General features: G+C 34.5%; 1 protein-coding gene across 1 annotated transcript; it reads right to left on the bottom strand.

Annotated features, from left to right (window-relative positions):
- Positions 1-6891: 6891 nt before the first annotated feature.
- On the bottom strand, positions 6892-8358 carry LOC115885499. Its single transcript, XM_030904443.1, has one exon. The coding sequence runs from the start codon at positions 8356-8358 to the stop codon at positions 6892-6894; it is 1467 nt and encodes a 488-aa protein (XP_030760303.1).
- Positions 8359-17207: the final 8849 nt, after the last annotated feature.

Raw genomic sequence — 17207 nt, 5'->3', positions numbered from 1 at the left:
TCAACTCGACTCTCAACCAATTAACGAAATTTTGGCCAAAGAAATTTAAATTCGAATATAAGCAAGATGACACAAACTTTCAAAGCTGAATATTTAAATTGTTTGCCTGAATTCGACCTTAATCCTAACTGAATTAAATAGAATTTACATATCTATAAGTGAATCGTTAATAAATAATTTTATGACCATAGTAATCCAAATAAATTTGAAAATACATATTTAATGAATTCTATAATTTCTAAGCTTAAGGGCAACGCCAAAATAGTTGTAAGCATTCAAAAATACAGCCACATGGGAAGATTTAAAACTTTGTTTTAACCAGAAACTTTGCTGATCAAAGAGATGAGTGTTGTCTCAATAGAGATCTAGTAATGTTAAGACAATTGCCAAATGAAAAGCCACAGCAATTTTCGATAAATGTTTAAGCATTTTAAATCTTCTATGTAGTTATGTTGACATTCACGAATCAACTACTGAGGCAAAAACTTAAAGAAAAATTTATATCAGGATATAGCTCTAAAACCTTCTTGTCTGGGTTACGAGAACCTTTGGGAACTACTATACGTTGCATGAAACCTAGTACTTTGGGAGAAGCTTTACAATACGTAATTTCTGAAGATAATATTCATTATTTTCAAAATTTTTTCTAGTAACAAAAAATATATTTAGCCACCTGTGGCACAAATACAACAATTTAGACAACAAATGCCACAAGTACCGCGACCTAATTTCGGTTCTTCTCAGAATTTACCTTTAAATTCGCATACACAAAATAATCAATTTAGACAAAATACTTTTCCTAGCCAACCTATAAATATAAGGCCTAACCTAACTATCAACAACCTAAATTTTTTACTAACTCCCAAGTTTTAAAAACACCTTCAAATGTTTAATGTATTTAAACCCAATCCTGGACAAAGATTTCCACCACCTACACCTATGAGTGTCTCTACTAGAAACACTACAAACGTAAATAGAGCGGGTCCGTCAACATCAAACCAATATAGAAATTTTTCTAACCAAAATCAAAATCGTAATTATTTTAGTAATGTTGGTAAAAATCCAAATATTATTGTCGAAGAACTTTTCAATACAGCGGCAAATCAAGAAGAGACATATGATCAAAATATTGAATACTCTGAACTCAAGATTACGAGGAATTTAATGTCAATTATCAAGATATCAATGAAACCGAAATACAGACAGATATTGTTTCGAATGTTGACAGACAAAATTTTCACGATACTCCTACTCCCAATCAAGACACATAAAACCGAAAATAATTTCATTAAACACAACAAATTCAAGTGAATTAGCATATTAATTTTTCCTGAATATAATATACAAAATTATTGATCGATTCTGGATCGACCAAATCATTTATCGATCCACAAGTCGCTAATAATTTTTTCCAAATTCAATAAAATCAGATCCGTTTATCGTAACTACGGTATTTCAAAAATCATCACATAAATACAGCGCTGAAATTCCAGCCTCCCAAATTTTTAATTTACCGGAAACAAAATATCTTAAATTTTGCCCAATTTAAATTCCATAATATTTTTTAATGGGCTTATTGAGACTTGACATTCTTAAATTTTTACAAGCCTTGCAACATTAATTTTAAAGATGGATATTTACTAACACCATATGCAAAAATTAAACTGTTTTTTCACGGAACTCAAAATCCAGTATATTCTATAAATGTTTCCACCGAGATCACAACAACTCATTAAAGTTAGAACTTCTATTCAAAATGGCGAAGTTATAATTCCTCACACAAAAAATTCAAAATTGTGAAATTCCTGAGAGTTTAACAATGACTTATAATGGCAGAAAGCCATAACAACTATTTTGAATAGTACAACTAACAGTATTGTGTTAGACTTGTCCGAGCCTATCGAAGTTTACAAACTCGATAGAAATGAAATCGAAAATATCGATCTAAATTTATTTACTCAAAATCCACCAGCACTAATAATAATACTGAGATATCTGAGAGTCTTTAGATTTTACACATACAGCAAAAAATCTGCCTAACGTAAGTAATCCACCTAACGACGACAACAACTCCATGCACGTTGAACCGACCTTGACCGTCACCGTGAGATAGATGAAAATGCTGACGATCACACAATCCATTCTAACGCGGAAAAATCATCCTATCTTCGGTATTCCAATAATAATAGAAACTGCAGTTAATTACAGGGGTAAAATCAAATAATTATTAACTCCAGTATTACACTCACCAGCAAATCCTAAGACGAAAATTTTATTTGGAAGTTGAAACGTATTATTTTACAACTATCACAAAATAATTTAGAAAAAGATATAATCGATTTTGTCAAAACCTACATAAATCCTGATACATTATATTATTTATATTTCGAAAACCCTGACCTGTATGAACCCTTTTCAAACACTCTTCAAAATTACTTCAAACACTCTGCATTAAAACTCAGAAAATGCACTAAAAAATTAATCGATGTAACTAACAACGATGACCTGAAAGAAATAATCCAGAATTATCATGAAAGTAAGTCTAATCATCGAGGAATCGATGAAACTTACAATAGAATAAAAGAAAAATATTATTGGCCCTTTATGAAAAATTCTATCCAAACTTTCATCAATGATTGCGAAATTTGCCAACAAAGCAAATATGAGCGACACCCTATAAAAATACAGATGAACATTACACCTACTGCAACAAAACCCTTCCAAATCCTTCATATGGACACTTTTACACTTGAACAAAATAAATTTTTAACAATTATCGATAGTTTTTCGAAATATGCCCAAGCATATCATCTCAAATCACTTTGCAGTACGGAAATCGTAAATAATCTTATACAATTCTTTTCTCATCACGGAGTTCCAGATCAAATCATAACAGACAATGGTACCGAGTTTAAAAACTCAGTTCTCTCAGAGCTGCTAGCCTTACACAAAATAAAAATACATTTTTGTTCAGTTAACCACCCCCAATCTCAAGGTTCAATCGAAAGGTTCCATTCAACCTTGATCGAGCACGTTAGATTACTTAACACAAGAGGTTTCTTAAAAACACCAATATCACACAAAATTGTATATGCCATTTTAGCGTATAATAATTCGCTCCATTCTGTCACAAAACTCAAACCTATAGACATCATAAATGGACATATTACCGAAAACAGCCCTTTTAATTTAGATATCGATAAAATATTAATTAACGACTATGTCAATGATCATAAAGAACGATCCCGTTTATTATACTCAAAAATAAATGAAAACCTAGTAAACGAAAAAGAAAAACGAATAAATAAAATAAACGAAACCCGTGACGACCCGGAAATATTCAATGACACTGAAGAAGTAATTGTCAAAAAACACACCAGACAAAAAACTGCCAATAAGTTTGGCAAGAAAACAAAACTAAAGCAGATTAATACTAAAAGCAAAACGGTCTCTACTGATGCTCAAGATAAAATTCATATGGACAACTTAAAACGTCCTCTCAAAAAACCTTTTAAATTTAAACCCTAAATGACCGATAATATTTATTTTCAGCATACCCGTAATTCTGGGGATGGAAGATAAAATAGAAATCAAGAACTTAGTGAACAACCCCGGTATATATCCAGCAAAAATTGGAACGGCTAAGCTTACACAATATTATTATAAATTAATACATTTTTACGATCTTCAGCCTCTTATTGAAGAAATTGATAAGTTAAAGTTACAATCTGAAAATATAAAACTTCAAATTAGCAAACATACAACATATTTAAACGATTCCTCAAATTACATAAAAGTCTTAAATTTTATCGAAAACAAATTAAGTGATAAATTATCTGAATTAGTTCCATATTCTCCAAGGAAAAAACGTGGACTAATAAATGGTTTGGGATCTATTTTCAAAGCTATCAGTGGTAATCTAGATGCTAGTGATGGTGAACGATATGAAAAACTAATATTACAACTTCAAAATAATCAAAATAAATTATCAGAAACAATTAAAATGCAAAATTCGCTATCTATAAAATTAATCGATAATTTTAACAATACATTAAAAAATATAATGCATAATGAAAAACTGCTTCAATCTAAATTAGAACAAATTGCATTTATAATAAATGGAACAGTTCACCGCGAAAATTCTATGTTCATAAAAGATGTTTTAAATCAAATTATAGAACTATATAATATTATTTATTCTATTACACAAGATATTGAAAATTCAGTTACGTTTGCTAGACTAGGGATAATGCACCCGAGTATAATTAAACCATTGGAATTCTTGGAAGAACTGAAACGTATACAGAGTGGCTCAAATACATTTTTATTACCTATCGAACTTGATCATAAAAATGTTTTGTTACTAGAAAAGTTAATTAAAATAGAAAGTTATTCTTTTAAAAATAAAATTACATACATCTTAAATATACCCATTATTCACCCTTCGGATTTTAACTTATTTCACATTTATTCCGTACCAATAATGGGAGAAAGTCAGTTTAAGGCTGTAATTCCAAAAAATAAATTTCTAATAATGAATAAATTGTACTACGCGTACTCGAGCGATTCCTGCACGAAGATCTTCCAAGAGCAATACCTATGCAATGAAGTGGAACTACTAGAAATCCAAGAAGTCAACCCCTGCACTGTCCAGTTTTTGAGCTTAAAAAACCTTTCCACTTGTCAAAAACACAATGTTCGCGTCAACCGGCCGATCATCAAACATATCGAAAATTCAAATCAGTGGATTTTTATAATCCCCGATGAAGAAAATATCAAGTTACACTGCCACCATCAAGAAGAAATTTTGAAAGTAAACGGAAGCCTTATAATTCATATTCCAGAGGGATGTGAACTCTCAACTCCTAACCAAAGAGTTAAGAACACTGAGATATATTCTAAACAAAGTTTTAACTACCCAAAGATAAACACCCTAACCAGTTCGCCACAAAATATGGACCTAACAATATCACTGGAAAATGTCGAGTTAGACGAACTACAAGATATAAGAGGAAAAATACTTCAAAATCAGCCGAAAATAGATAATACTGATTTTTCAACATCTCCTAGTATCTGGACAATCTTTATCTATATATCAATAATCTTATTGATTAGTTTTTATTTAATCAGAAGATTCATATCAAGATATGTCTACAAGAAGCCCGTACGTCAAGAAAATCCATTAGATGTTCAAATCCCACTGTAACCCTTGGATTTGAATCTACAGAGGGAGGAAATATATCAGAAGATTCCTATCCTTCAATAAGAAGAAGAGAGACAGCCGTTCCCACCAAGACAATTAAGCTGACATATACTTTTTACTTTTTATTCTAATTCATTTTAATTAAGAGTTGATTGTCAACCATCATAGCATACAACATGTACTAAAACCAATTTTTGTAATAAATACATTTTAAAAGCATTTCTGAGTGTTCGAGAGTTATTTCGTGCTTAAGTTTTGGACAATGAAATAAATTAATTTGATACATTTAGATATAGTTTAAGAATTTAGAATAAAATATTGTAGTTATTGTTGTAGAAATAAAACTCCTCAGACAAGGTTCTACCTTAAGAGGATATTATGTTTATTCACTATTTTGTATTCGTAAGTTATGTATAAGTCTTGTATATACTTTGTAATTGGATCAGTTTGAATAAACATTATTTATTATTTATTAGTATTATATTATTATTATTATTTATTAAAATTTACTTGGCTATTTGACATGGCTTTGACTTCTGACTTTGAGTTCTAAAGGGTTAATTAAAGCTACGTTCGGGACAGATCGGATGAAGACGAATGCCTATTCGCTCTTTGGCTCAATACGTTAGCGTTTTGTACGTACGTAAAGGCACGCAAAGATACGTATCTCCTAACCGTACACGCAAGTTAATTTTTCACTGCGCGAGCGTACATGTCAAACGATACGTTTACGTCTACATCTTTGGCCGCGCTTTAACTAGACGCTTGGCACAATACGTAAACGTATCTCTCGACACGTAGCGCAGAATCTTATGTTACTTCTGCCGTTGCTTTGTCATGTAAACAAGAGTAAAGCAAGTATTTTGACGTACTTGACGTATATGGTACATTTGTATTTGAAAATTGTTTTGTGAAACGCCGTGTTTATTTTTATTTTAAAACTGAATTGATACGTATTATTCCTAGGGTTCCCAACTTGAGCATCGGCGATTCCGGGACAATTAGCTTTAAGCTTTTAAATAATTCAAACAAAACAGTAAATATTAGAATTTTTTATTTTTAAACATGAAACATAACATAGATAAGTAGGAAAAAATATAACATAGAATTATAAACATAAAACATAACATATAGATAACTTTTGGTAATTAGGAAGTGTAGGTGAATGGTAAGTAAGTACCTACTTAAAAAACTAATAATAAATATTATTGGCAAAAATAACAATTAAACCACAAAATAAACGCTTTTACTTTCTTTACTTTTTCATATATTTTTGTTGAGATCGTGCAGCATGAAGCAGTTTTTGATCTGATTTAACTAGAGCCAAAAAAGTCCTCACACTTTAAATTAAAATTTAGTCTTACTTGTATTTCTGATTTTACCTGAGATATAATACTCAATCGATTTCTTTCCTTGGTCCACAATGCTTCCATAATGCTGAAAACACGTTCGCAAAGCATTGCCGACGCGGAATCGACATTATGTAGGAAACTAATTTAAACATTTCATTTAAGTTATCACTGGCAACATCAGCACTAAAAATCTGAACCCACTTTTCCATTACATTTTTTCAGAAAAAGATTCGAGATTTTCAATAATATTATTTAACTAATATATAGTCATTATATAACTCGTCTTGATCTATATCTATTTCCATTAGATCAAGAAGCAATTGTATTTTCTGTAATCTAGCTTATTATTTTTTTCAAATCTAAACACGCCAAACTTGCAAGAAAATCATTATTAAAATCATACCATTTCGTCAAATAATTTAAACACCTGTTCAAAAAGCATACTGCCTGTCTTTCAAATTGCAACCTTTTACTATCTGTCATTTTTCTAATCATTCGGTTGGCAGAATTACCATAAAATTTGTCGGATAGTCTTTGCCCCAAATTAACTTTTAAATTATTCATTAGTGAATGTAATTCTATTACAGTGGTTTCATTATGTTCTAATTTCAGTATGATGTTTTGAAATATTACCAATATATTTTGAACAAAATAAAGTAGTGCAAGAACTAACGATTCCTCGTCATCTTCATTAAATACTTCCCAAATTATTTTGGAACAGTTTTCTTCTCCTTCAGATAAGAAATATGATTTAAGTGCTGGCCAGTTTAACAATAGCCTATCTATTGCTGGCAATAAAGATAGCCATCTAGTTGCAACATGTCTTAACAAATCCTTATATTCTAATTCTACAAATTCAAAAAAACTTTTTAGAGCTTGTACACGTTTGGCAGAACTTGAAAATTCGTTATATAATTTTATAACAAAACTTTCAATATCAAAATTTAATCCTTTGCTGGCAAACTTTATTGTGTTATGTAAAATGTGACATTTACAATTACTGGCAATTAGCTTACTGTTAATTGCCTTCAATTTTTGAAATACTGAACAGCGAACACCGAAATTGACAGATGCATTATCTCCACTATAGCTAGTAACATGTTCAAGATTTAGATTATTATTTTGTAATTTTTCAATAATTTGGTTGGCAATAGCTTCGCTAGTTTCATCTGAGTCCTCATAGAAATCTAAAACTCCCCGAACAATTCCTCCACTTCTAGAAAAAAATTGTACACATAGCGGAAATAGTTTTATATTTCTCCTATTTGACGCATCGGACGCCACGGAATAGTAAATCGACTTTTTTAAATTATCTAGTAAGCATTCTTGAGATTTTGGAGCTAAAACACCTTCCACGATACTCGCAGCTTTTGTTCTTCCACAAGAAATCTTGAGCAAAATTTTAGAATCAGTGATTAACTTGGGTAGCAACTTGTTATGACAATCCTGAGCATTGTAACTTATTTGATGCCTAACTGAATGGTATGTGTTCACAATTTCAATAAGGGTAACTTCATCCTCTTCTTTAGTAAACTTTTTTACAAAAAATGTACGCAATGACTTACTTGATTTTAAATCACGAATATTATTCTTATGTTTTTGACTATTACAATGATTTTCAACTGCTCTTTTTCCCTCAAACTTTACTGTAAAACGAACACTACATAGTTTGCACATCCCATGTTCAGCGTCTACCTTTTTGATATGTTCGAACATATCTTCCCATTCTGGAATGTACGTACAATAGCGCTTAATTTTCTTTTTTTGAGGTTGAGAGGAATGGGGAGTTTCATTTTCTTCCATTTTACGTTTTATCAATAAAATCTAATAAACAGTAATTAAGTATATATTAAAACAAAATGCTCAATGTTACAAATAACTTTTCTTTACCTACTGCCGAGATTGCAGAAAAGAAAAATAAGCCAGACTCAATCTTCGCAAATCGCAGCGCACTAACCATATTTTATCACTATTTAATATTTAACCTACACAACCTCGCACCTCGAGAAATCAACTAAACTACGGCGTATGCGCGACGCGACGCGGCAGTCGAGCAGTCGGTCGTCAAAGTTCGCAGCGTTGCCGGTTGCCCTAAATTTCTGAATATCGTAAAAATACTGTTAAAGATTAAAAAGTTAAAAATTTCCGGGATTTTTAAGGTCCCGGCCAAGGTAAAACTTTCGCCGGGACAAACTTTCTGATTCCTGGTTAATTAATTAAACGGTTGGGAACCCTAATTATTCCATTGATTTCATATTAAATTTATAAAAGTAGGTAATATCGAAAGTTGAAGAAAATTATTAATATTGGTATTATGATATTATAGAAAGTAGTCCTTAAAACTTAAAATGTTCTTAGTAATAATTTTTTTTTAAAACAGACACACTTTTATGATTATTTATTAGATTCTACCTTCTAGAATCCTCCTATGGATGTTGGCTAAAAACTAACATTATTTAATTAAATAGAATGAAGAATGAGTTTATTATGATGCTTAATAATTTCATATTATTAATTTATTGTATTAAAATAGGACCATTTTTCGTTACGCAGGCCTCAAAATTTATGAAATAACTTAATTAGCTAGCCAGTTTTTGAAACTAGTTGTTGCAGAATTTGTAGGTTCGGGATCAATCGCGTGAAATCCAAGCTCCCTTCGGCTCGATACGTTTGTGTTTTGAACGTACGTAAAGGCACGTAAAGATACGTATCACGTATCAGAAGTGAACGGAAGTGAATTTCTCACTGCGCAAGCGTACATGTCAAACGATACGTTTACGTCTACGTCTTCGGCCGTGCTTTAACTGTCTATTGTTGTTTGCTAGCATGCACACACCAAAGGAGATATATAGCTACGTATAGCCGCGTGGAACAAAAGTGCAGCCTGTTTTCGGCTTTTTTTAGAGTGACAAACAATTTTAATTTTGGTTACGGAGTTATGATTTATTAGGTTAAGATACGAAAAACTAATTTCAATTCTGTTAAGCTCCAGGCTATTTTATTCTAAGTTTGTCAAGAACGCGTTTCTATGGAAATAAACAACAATTTGAAGCTTTGTATGATTTTTTAAAAAATTTCAAAATATGTTAAAGAAGTCCAAGCCTTTTCCCGAAAGACTAACCGTCTTTTAAATAACAAATATTGTAATATTATTTGAGGGGCGTTTTCACCTCTTGGAATTTGAGATTCGAGAAACCCCTCCTTATCGAACCTCTACACCCCACAGTCAATCCGTTTGCCAAAAATTAGCTTTAAACGTCAAGCAATTTAAGCAGAATTGTGATTACTCAGTGGCCAGATTTTTCGCAACACCCTGTATACATTTTTAAAAAATCTTAAAATATGTAAAAAAAGAAAATAAAATATACTAAATATAATTCCACCCCCCTTTTTACTCCCTTAGGGAATGAGTTTTAAAAAATCCTTTCTTATCTCACGCAAACAGCATAAAAGGAGCCCCTGTGCAAAATTTCAGCTTTTTAGGGTCAAGGGTTTGGTCTGGGCGTTGATGAGTCGGTGATGAATGAATCAGAACTTAGAGATTTATATATGTTAACTTTAGATTATTTTAACCCTTAAATAAAACAATCAACCAGATAAACCACTTTTATTATTACGTCATACAGCTTGTGCTATTTTAATATTGACTGGTACTCTGGTGCGCTCATACTGGCGCGGAGCCGGCGCGTTCGCGATGCGTTCCACCGGCCTCTCCCGTCGGTGGTAAGGCAGAGCCATCTAGAGCGTCCTTACGCATGCTGATCTCGCTCGGCCACCCTGTTATCATGATGTCATTTTTATCATACGTTAACATATATATATATAATATATATATATATATATATATATATATATATATATATATATATATATATATATATATATATATATATATATATATATATATATATATAATGTTATGAACCCGGTGAGCTCAGTTTTCCCTACTGATGTTCTCTGCTTCTTGATATTTGTAGCTAGACGAACGGAAAGAACATTTCTGCTGGCAAAAGAGTTTACAAAATCAATACCCGGCACATTATTTTCTCACTGTGGAACATCTCGGCCTTGTTTATTCATAAACTTCTCGATCACACCTCGTACATCTGCTTTTGTCATCGGGATTACCCAATCATTAACAGTTCCTAATGTTTCTGCTATCAATTTCTCTTCGACCTTAGATAAAACGGTTGGATGTCCGGGATTATTCTCATGAGACCCACGAATTTTGTATATTAACGTCTTCTTCGCTATAGTTTTTGTATACACGGGCACCCATTTTCTTGTAGGTTCTAACCATTTTAACAAACAAATCATCGATACATATAATAAGAGTCGGATGGTAGCTAATATCCTCCGCTACAAAAGGAGTAAGATCTCTCACAACTCTACAATATAGATTAGAAATAACTAAATCTAACAACCTGCCGGTGCTTTTTTTTTGAGAGGGGTAAAAAATCTTAATCTAAAGACCTTACCGACCTGGTGTTCTGGTGGTCGGCGTGTGTCGGATTCGAATTTCCTGGAGTTCGCCTACCGACTAAAAACTTCCCCTCCTCCGTTTCCTACACCTCTTATTACGGAACTGTATCCATTCGCATTACTTCATAATAAGGGTTGTCTAGTAATCACTCGTCCCTAATCTTCTCTTCCAAGATATTTTTAACCACACCATATGCTCGGCTCCAGCCCTCAGGTGACTCCATTAACTCATCCATCATGCTTCGGGCGTTGAAAGTTTTGCCGGTTTTATTCATAAAAGCTATTCGATAATCTTCCCATCTCGGACACACAAACATTGTATGGTCTCGATCGTCAGGCTGATTACAGTATTTGCACTTATCAGATTCTCTCCTGCGAAACTTGAATAAGTAGGCATTGAAACATCCGTGACCGGTGAGTGCCTGCGTAAGAAAGTAGTCCGGTTCTCCATGGGTCCTCTCTGTCCATCTTCTCAGGTCCGGGATTAGTTTCCTCAACTGCTCTCCTTTTACTCCATTCTCCCATCTGATTTGCCACTGCCTCATAACCTCATTCTCTAACTCTAGACTTCCTTGTCCTACGTATCTCTTGGCTCTCTCTTTGATTTTTAGGTCAATCGGCGGGATGCCCGCCAATATTCCGGCCGCTAGTTCCGATACTGTCCTGTAAGCACTACAAATGCGTAGATTTACTTGCCTTTGCATTGAGGCGAACTTTTGCGTAAGCTTTCTGTTTTCGGTGACTGTGTGCCAGATTGGTGCACCGTAGAGCATCTGTGAATGTATGACCGATGCCAGTATTCTTCTCTTTGAGGCTCTGGGACCCCCGATATTCGGCATTAAGCCGTTTAACGCACAAAGTTTTTCCAGCCTTTTCCAAAGTTCTACTGGTATGCTCTGCAAAAGTGAGCTTTGTGTCTAGCCAAATACCGAGGTACTTGATGGAATTTTTGGGTCGTACAATAATTCCCTGAATTTTGAATTCGACTGGCGTCATCTTCCTTTTCCTGGTGAGGAGTATTGCTTCTGTCTTCTCAGGAGCCAATGTTAAGCCATTTATCTGCATCCAATTGGACACCCTTATTAGAGCGGTGTTTGCTTTGTCCATCAGTATCTGTTCTTGTTTTGCCGTTACAACGAGGGCAAAATCATCAGCAAACCCGATCAGTTTGACATCATCTGGCATATCTGTTTCCAGCAGACCATCGTACATTACATTAAACAAAGTAGGTCCCAGTAAAGACGTTTGGGGCACACCGCTGTTTATGGTCTAAGTAGTAGTCACTCCTTCAGCCTTTATAATGATTTCTGTTTTTGAAAGATATGAAGCTATCATGTTTATAAGAGCTTTATTCACGTCTCTTCTTAACAGTTGATCGATTATTTTCTGCCAACTTGCACTATTAAATGCGTTTTTGACGTCCACTGTGATTACACAGCAAATCCTTTGATGGGCATGGGAGTATAGTCCTCTGCTTCGATCTAAATTTTTAGTCTACCAAGGATTAGCTGCTCGAAGAGTTTCCCTTCCACATCCAATAGACAGATTGGTCTGAAAGATGAGGGACGATCTATAGGTTTATTGTCTTTTCTTATGAGGGTTAGTTTAGCACGTTTCCACTCCGCTGGAAACCGCTCTGTTTTTGCCAATTTATTGTAGGCTGCTAGTACGTAGTCCGGCGCGGTCTACGCTGCTAGTTTTACCATTTCAGGTGGGATCTTGTTTGGTCCTGGTGCTTTGTTATTTTTTAGTTTTGAGGCTGCGCGGCTCAGCTCTTCCATGCAGAACTGTAACGGTTTGTTAGTCTTAGTTTTGCGGTATGTGACTAATTCGTGTTTTGGGAAGAGATGATTGACGATATCCATCACATTCTCCAATGTAATCTGCTGTTTCGGCCGAAATCTCTTGATTTGTGTCATAACAATCCTATATCCGTTCCCCCAGATATCCTGATCAACGGTGTCACACCACTTTTTCCAGCAGGTTCTTTTTGCCCTCTTTATGGTATTTTTCAGGTCTTTCCTGGCTTCCTTGTAGCTATCCCAGCAGTAGGAGTTGCCGTTTAATGGAGATCTACGGCTGTTCTGGTTTATATTCTCCTCCGTTTTATACATTCTCTCCGTTTTGCTTCCTTTTCGCTATTCCAGCAATACATGGGCTGCCCTTTAATGGATTTTTTTTTTATAGGCATGTTATATTACAGGTTTTTATTAGGATTGATGTAAATTCCCTGCTTGATGGTGGCACTTTATTTTTGCATGTTTTGAGAAACTCGGCAGCTTTTTGACTCCATTTTTTTAACATTCCAGGTATTTTTTTGATTTTTCTGCTTTAAAACAGATTTTTTAGCGGAAAGCTCGAATATTATATAATTGTGATCACTAAGTGACTCGTCCTCGCTAACTTCCCAGTGAACTATCTTATTTTTTATGTCGGATGTGGCTAGTGTCAGGTCCAATATAGACGCATAATCCCGCCTTTGGAACGTAGGACTATCTCCTTGGTTAACAACGATGATATCGTTTGTGGCTACCCATTCAGTTACAAGTGTACCTCTCCGGTTGGATTGGGTCATTCCCCATTGGGGGGACTTAGCGTTAAAATCACCTCCAATGACAACTTTTTCCTTATTGCGCTTTATGCGTCCACCAATTTCGTCTAATAGCGTTTCCAGGTTCTTGATGTCATCATTACCTGATGTGTATACGCTATATACGCTGCATTCTGCTGTGACTACATATGCATATCCTATGCCACTTCCTTGTTCCTTAATAATTATTTCAAGGTTCAGCACTTTTATAGTTACGTCTAGCGCGTTGTCATATATTCACTTTTATTTCTGATAGCATTACGGTTTGGTTCGCTCACCATTAAAAAATCCGCTTTAATCTTTCTTGCTGTCGCGAGTGCCATGTCGTGGGCTGGCTGGCTTCTGTTTAAATTAATTTGCAAAAATTTCGTCACCATTGTCCTGAATTGCTTTGTTTTTTTCAGGACATTCTTCGCTGCTAGCCTGATCACTCTCACACTGGAAGCATCGTGCCGTATTGCGACATTCTTTTGCTTGATGGCCTTCTTTGCAGCATTTCATACATAACTTCGTCCTATCTGGGCCTGTGCACTGCAATTTATCGTGTCCGAGCAACCAGCATTTTGAGCATTTTTGCTCTCGCCTTCTATCTTGCAAGGCACCCACCTCTATATTGCCTTCCTCTATCTTGCAAGGCACCCACCCGATTCGAACGGCTGAGAGGGCAAGGACCGTCTTAGCGTTAGCACCTGATAGTATTAGTGTGGCATTTTGCTTGCCACCGTATGCAGGTCTTAATGCACGCACTTCTAGTTCGCTACTTCTTGATGCGTCACTACTTCATCCATCCCTTTTATGTGCAGGACTCTCTTTGACGTTCTGAGAGATGTTGAAACCTCCGGTACATTCTGTTCTATTGCCTTTTTAAGAGCTTCCATTTTGTTAGTACCATTTTCCACGGTCAGTAGTAGGTTTCCATCTCTTGTTCTCCTCACAGTCTTTACATCCACACCAATCTCTTTCGGGTTTACCGATTGTTTTACCGTCTTAAGCAGCTCAGCTTATGATTTGTCCTTCATTTGGACTATCAGCGCATCCTGTTTTGATGGTCCATCTCTTCGAGGAATAATTGTGGCATCTCCAGTCGTCTTGTCTCTCGGCGCCCGTGATCCTTTCTGATCTCTTTTAATTTCTATTAGCTGCACATTTGTTTCGCTGAACAGGTACAGTAGCATCCGGGTCATCTTTAAGCCCATAGGATCTTCCATTTCTGGAATAACCATCTTAGTTGTGTTGTTTTTTACGGCATATTCCTTAGTGGATTTTAGAGATTTAAAATGGTCTACAGTTTCCATTTTTAGAGACGAGTCTTTGTTTGCAATGATTGGATAGTGGATAGACTATCCTTGTTGTGTGCGCGAAGCTACCGTCTTGATCAGGGAAGCCGAGGGAGTAAAACAACCAAACTTGCCGGTGCTATTTATTATGGTATTGAACTGTCTAAGATCCATTATGCTCAGCATATTATTAAGACAACAAGATCGTCGGTCATTGTTATTTGCGTAAATAAATCCAGGGACATTAAAGCCCCAGTAAGATAACTTTTCCAGACTGAAGACAATCAAGTTGTTCCAATGCCTCGAAGAATGACTCAAACAAATCAATAGCCAAGGCAGGTGGTATGTAGGCAACAACGATGTGGAAAGATATGTACAAAATGCTGCACTTACAGATAACAATGTCAATTGTTGGAAAAGTCATATCCAGAGTGGGAACATTAACAACCTCGGTGTTGATAACAGACGTGGTTGCCAATAACACTCCACCTCCAGACTGGGCATCAACAATATCAAACTTTCTATTCGTTCTAAATACCGTGTAATCAGCCGAAAACAATTCACTGCTTAATATTTCGGGATTGGGATTTAAGTTAGTCTCTGTAAGAGTGATCAAATTAAAATTCCTCAATTTTTATCAATGACACCAAGCATCATCTTATGAGATTTGCTGGTGTCACCATTATGACGTGATTTAAAGTGGTTCGTAAACGAACTACAGCATCCTTGAAGAGGTAATGCCAAATTACAATAATTCTTCAATTCAAAAACCCTCAGTGTGTAAAATAAATAAAATCTACCAAAATAAACACTTAGTAACATTAATACCTATTTAAAGTGTAGTCTTTATCTCTTAATTAACTGAAGTGACTTTATTTGTTACTTTAGGTACTTACCAATATCAAGCTTATGGCCAACATGTGGTTCAAGATATTTGATGCTTAACTTGTTATCATTTTTTTTCAAACACTTGGATATTAGCTGGGCAATAAGTATTTATTTTGTTTGAGCCTTGGGTCTTTAGGTGACGTAACCTTTTCCCTTCTGGAATATATGTCCTTGTACGATGACATATGTACTGTTTAAATGTTTGCTTTTTAGATGATGTGCCTTTTTTAACAAATTTTGAAAAGGTTTTGTTTTCCATATCCACTGGAAATAGAATTACTCACTTATTTAAAATTATGACTTTATTTATATTTTATTAAAGTCTTTAAGGTTCATTCATAAACTTGATGTTTGGCCTTACCATTGGCTGTGTGTTCAGAAAAAAAGTAGCCCAACCCCAAGCCAGACTACTCGCCTGCTACTCGCCAGACTATAATATATTAATAATATTGAATGTCCTATCAGCAACAAACAGCACTTTTTTATGTTTAACTTGCATTAAATTTGCAATGACATAATTGGATAGTGTTATGCAATAATGTGTCAAGCCACCGTCACCTTGTTTTGTAAAAAATGGCAAAACAGTTTCGCAGATCATAGAAAATTGAAAAATAGGTATAGAGATTTTTTTTGTTGCTGACAGGAACCTTACGTACATTCTTCAAAAAAAGTATATTTTATGAAGTAATTCATCTGAAAAGTCATGTAAAAATGAAAAAATGTGGGATAACTCATTTTTATTTATCATTTTATCTAAAAAGGCCCATTTACATTTGCCACTTTGGATGTACAACTTGGGTGAATCATCCAAAGTGATAAGTATAAATTGCCTTTCATCACTGTTTCATCCAAAGTTTACACTAAAATTGAACGATGAAACAAGTTGACGGCCTTCCTACTTTTGATGAAAGAAGCGTTCAACGAACCGTTGATTCATCCAGATTGAACGGCAAGTGATGTAATGTAAACAGCCGACGCCGACCCGTGCGGCCAACCTTGATATAGGAAACACTGGGAGAGGTAACAGGACTGCTGCGAACTGGATGAAAATATGTAAATAAGGATGTTCAATTTGGATGAATTCAATCTGAGTGATTCATTTTGGTTGTACATCCAAAGTGACACAGTGTAAACTCTGCTTAAGATAAACCAAATAAGAAAAAAATTAACCTAATATTTTAATTATTATTTGTGTCGTTTTCAAGCAATTGTAAGCAGTTGCCAACGAGTTCATTTCGTTCGGTCTCAAAGTCCACTGAAGCTCCAAAACCATCAATATCATCCTCAAATTCTGCAGTATTAGAGGATAATAATTTCTTATAAAATGTCTCTGGGAATTAATTTGAAAATTTCTTTTAGATCTTTTAGTTTTTCAGAAGAAAGGGGTTTACCATCTGACCATAAAAGAGGCAATT

The sequence above is a fragment of the Sitophilus oryzae genome, unplaced genomic scaffold, assembly GCF_002938485.1.
Source record: "Sitophilus oryzae breed Bouriz unplaced genomic scaffold, Soryzae_2.0 scaffold_395_pilon_pilon, whole genome shotgun sequence".
Lineage (NCBI taxonomy): Eukaryota > Metazoa > Arthropoda > Insecta > Coleoptera > Curculionidae > Sitophilus > Sitophilus oryzae.
The sequence above is the reverse complement of the archived record's forward strand: the minus strand, read 5'-3'. Positions and strand labels throughout refer to the sequence as shown.

What these genes read in the sequence shown, in the direction of transcription:
- LOC115885499 (XM_030904443.1), bottom strand. Translation starts at nt 8,358, where the DNA reads ATGGAAGAAAATGAAACTCCCCATTCCTCTCAACCTCAAAAAAAGAAA.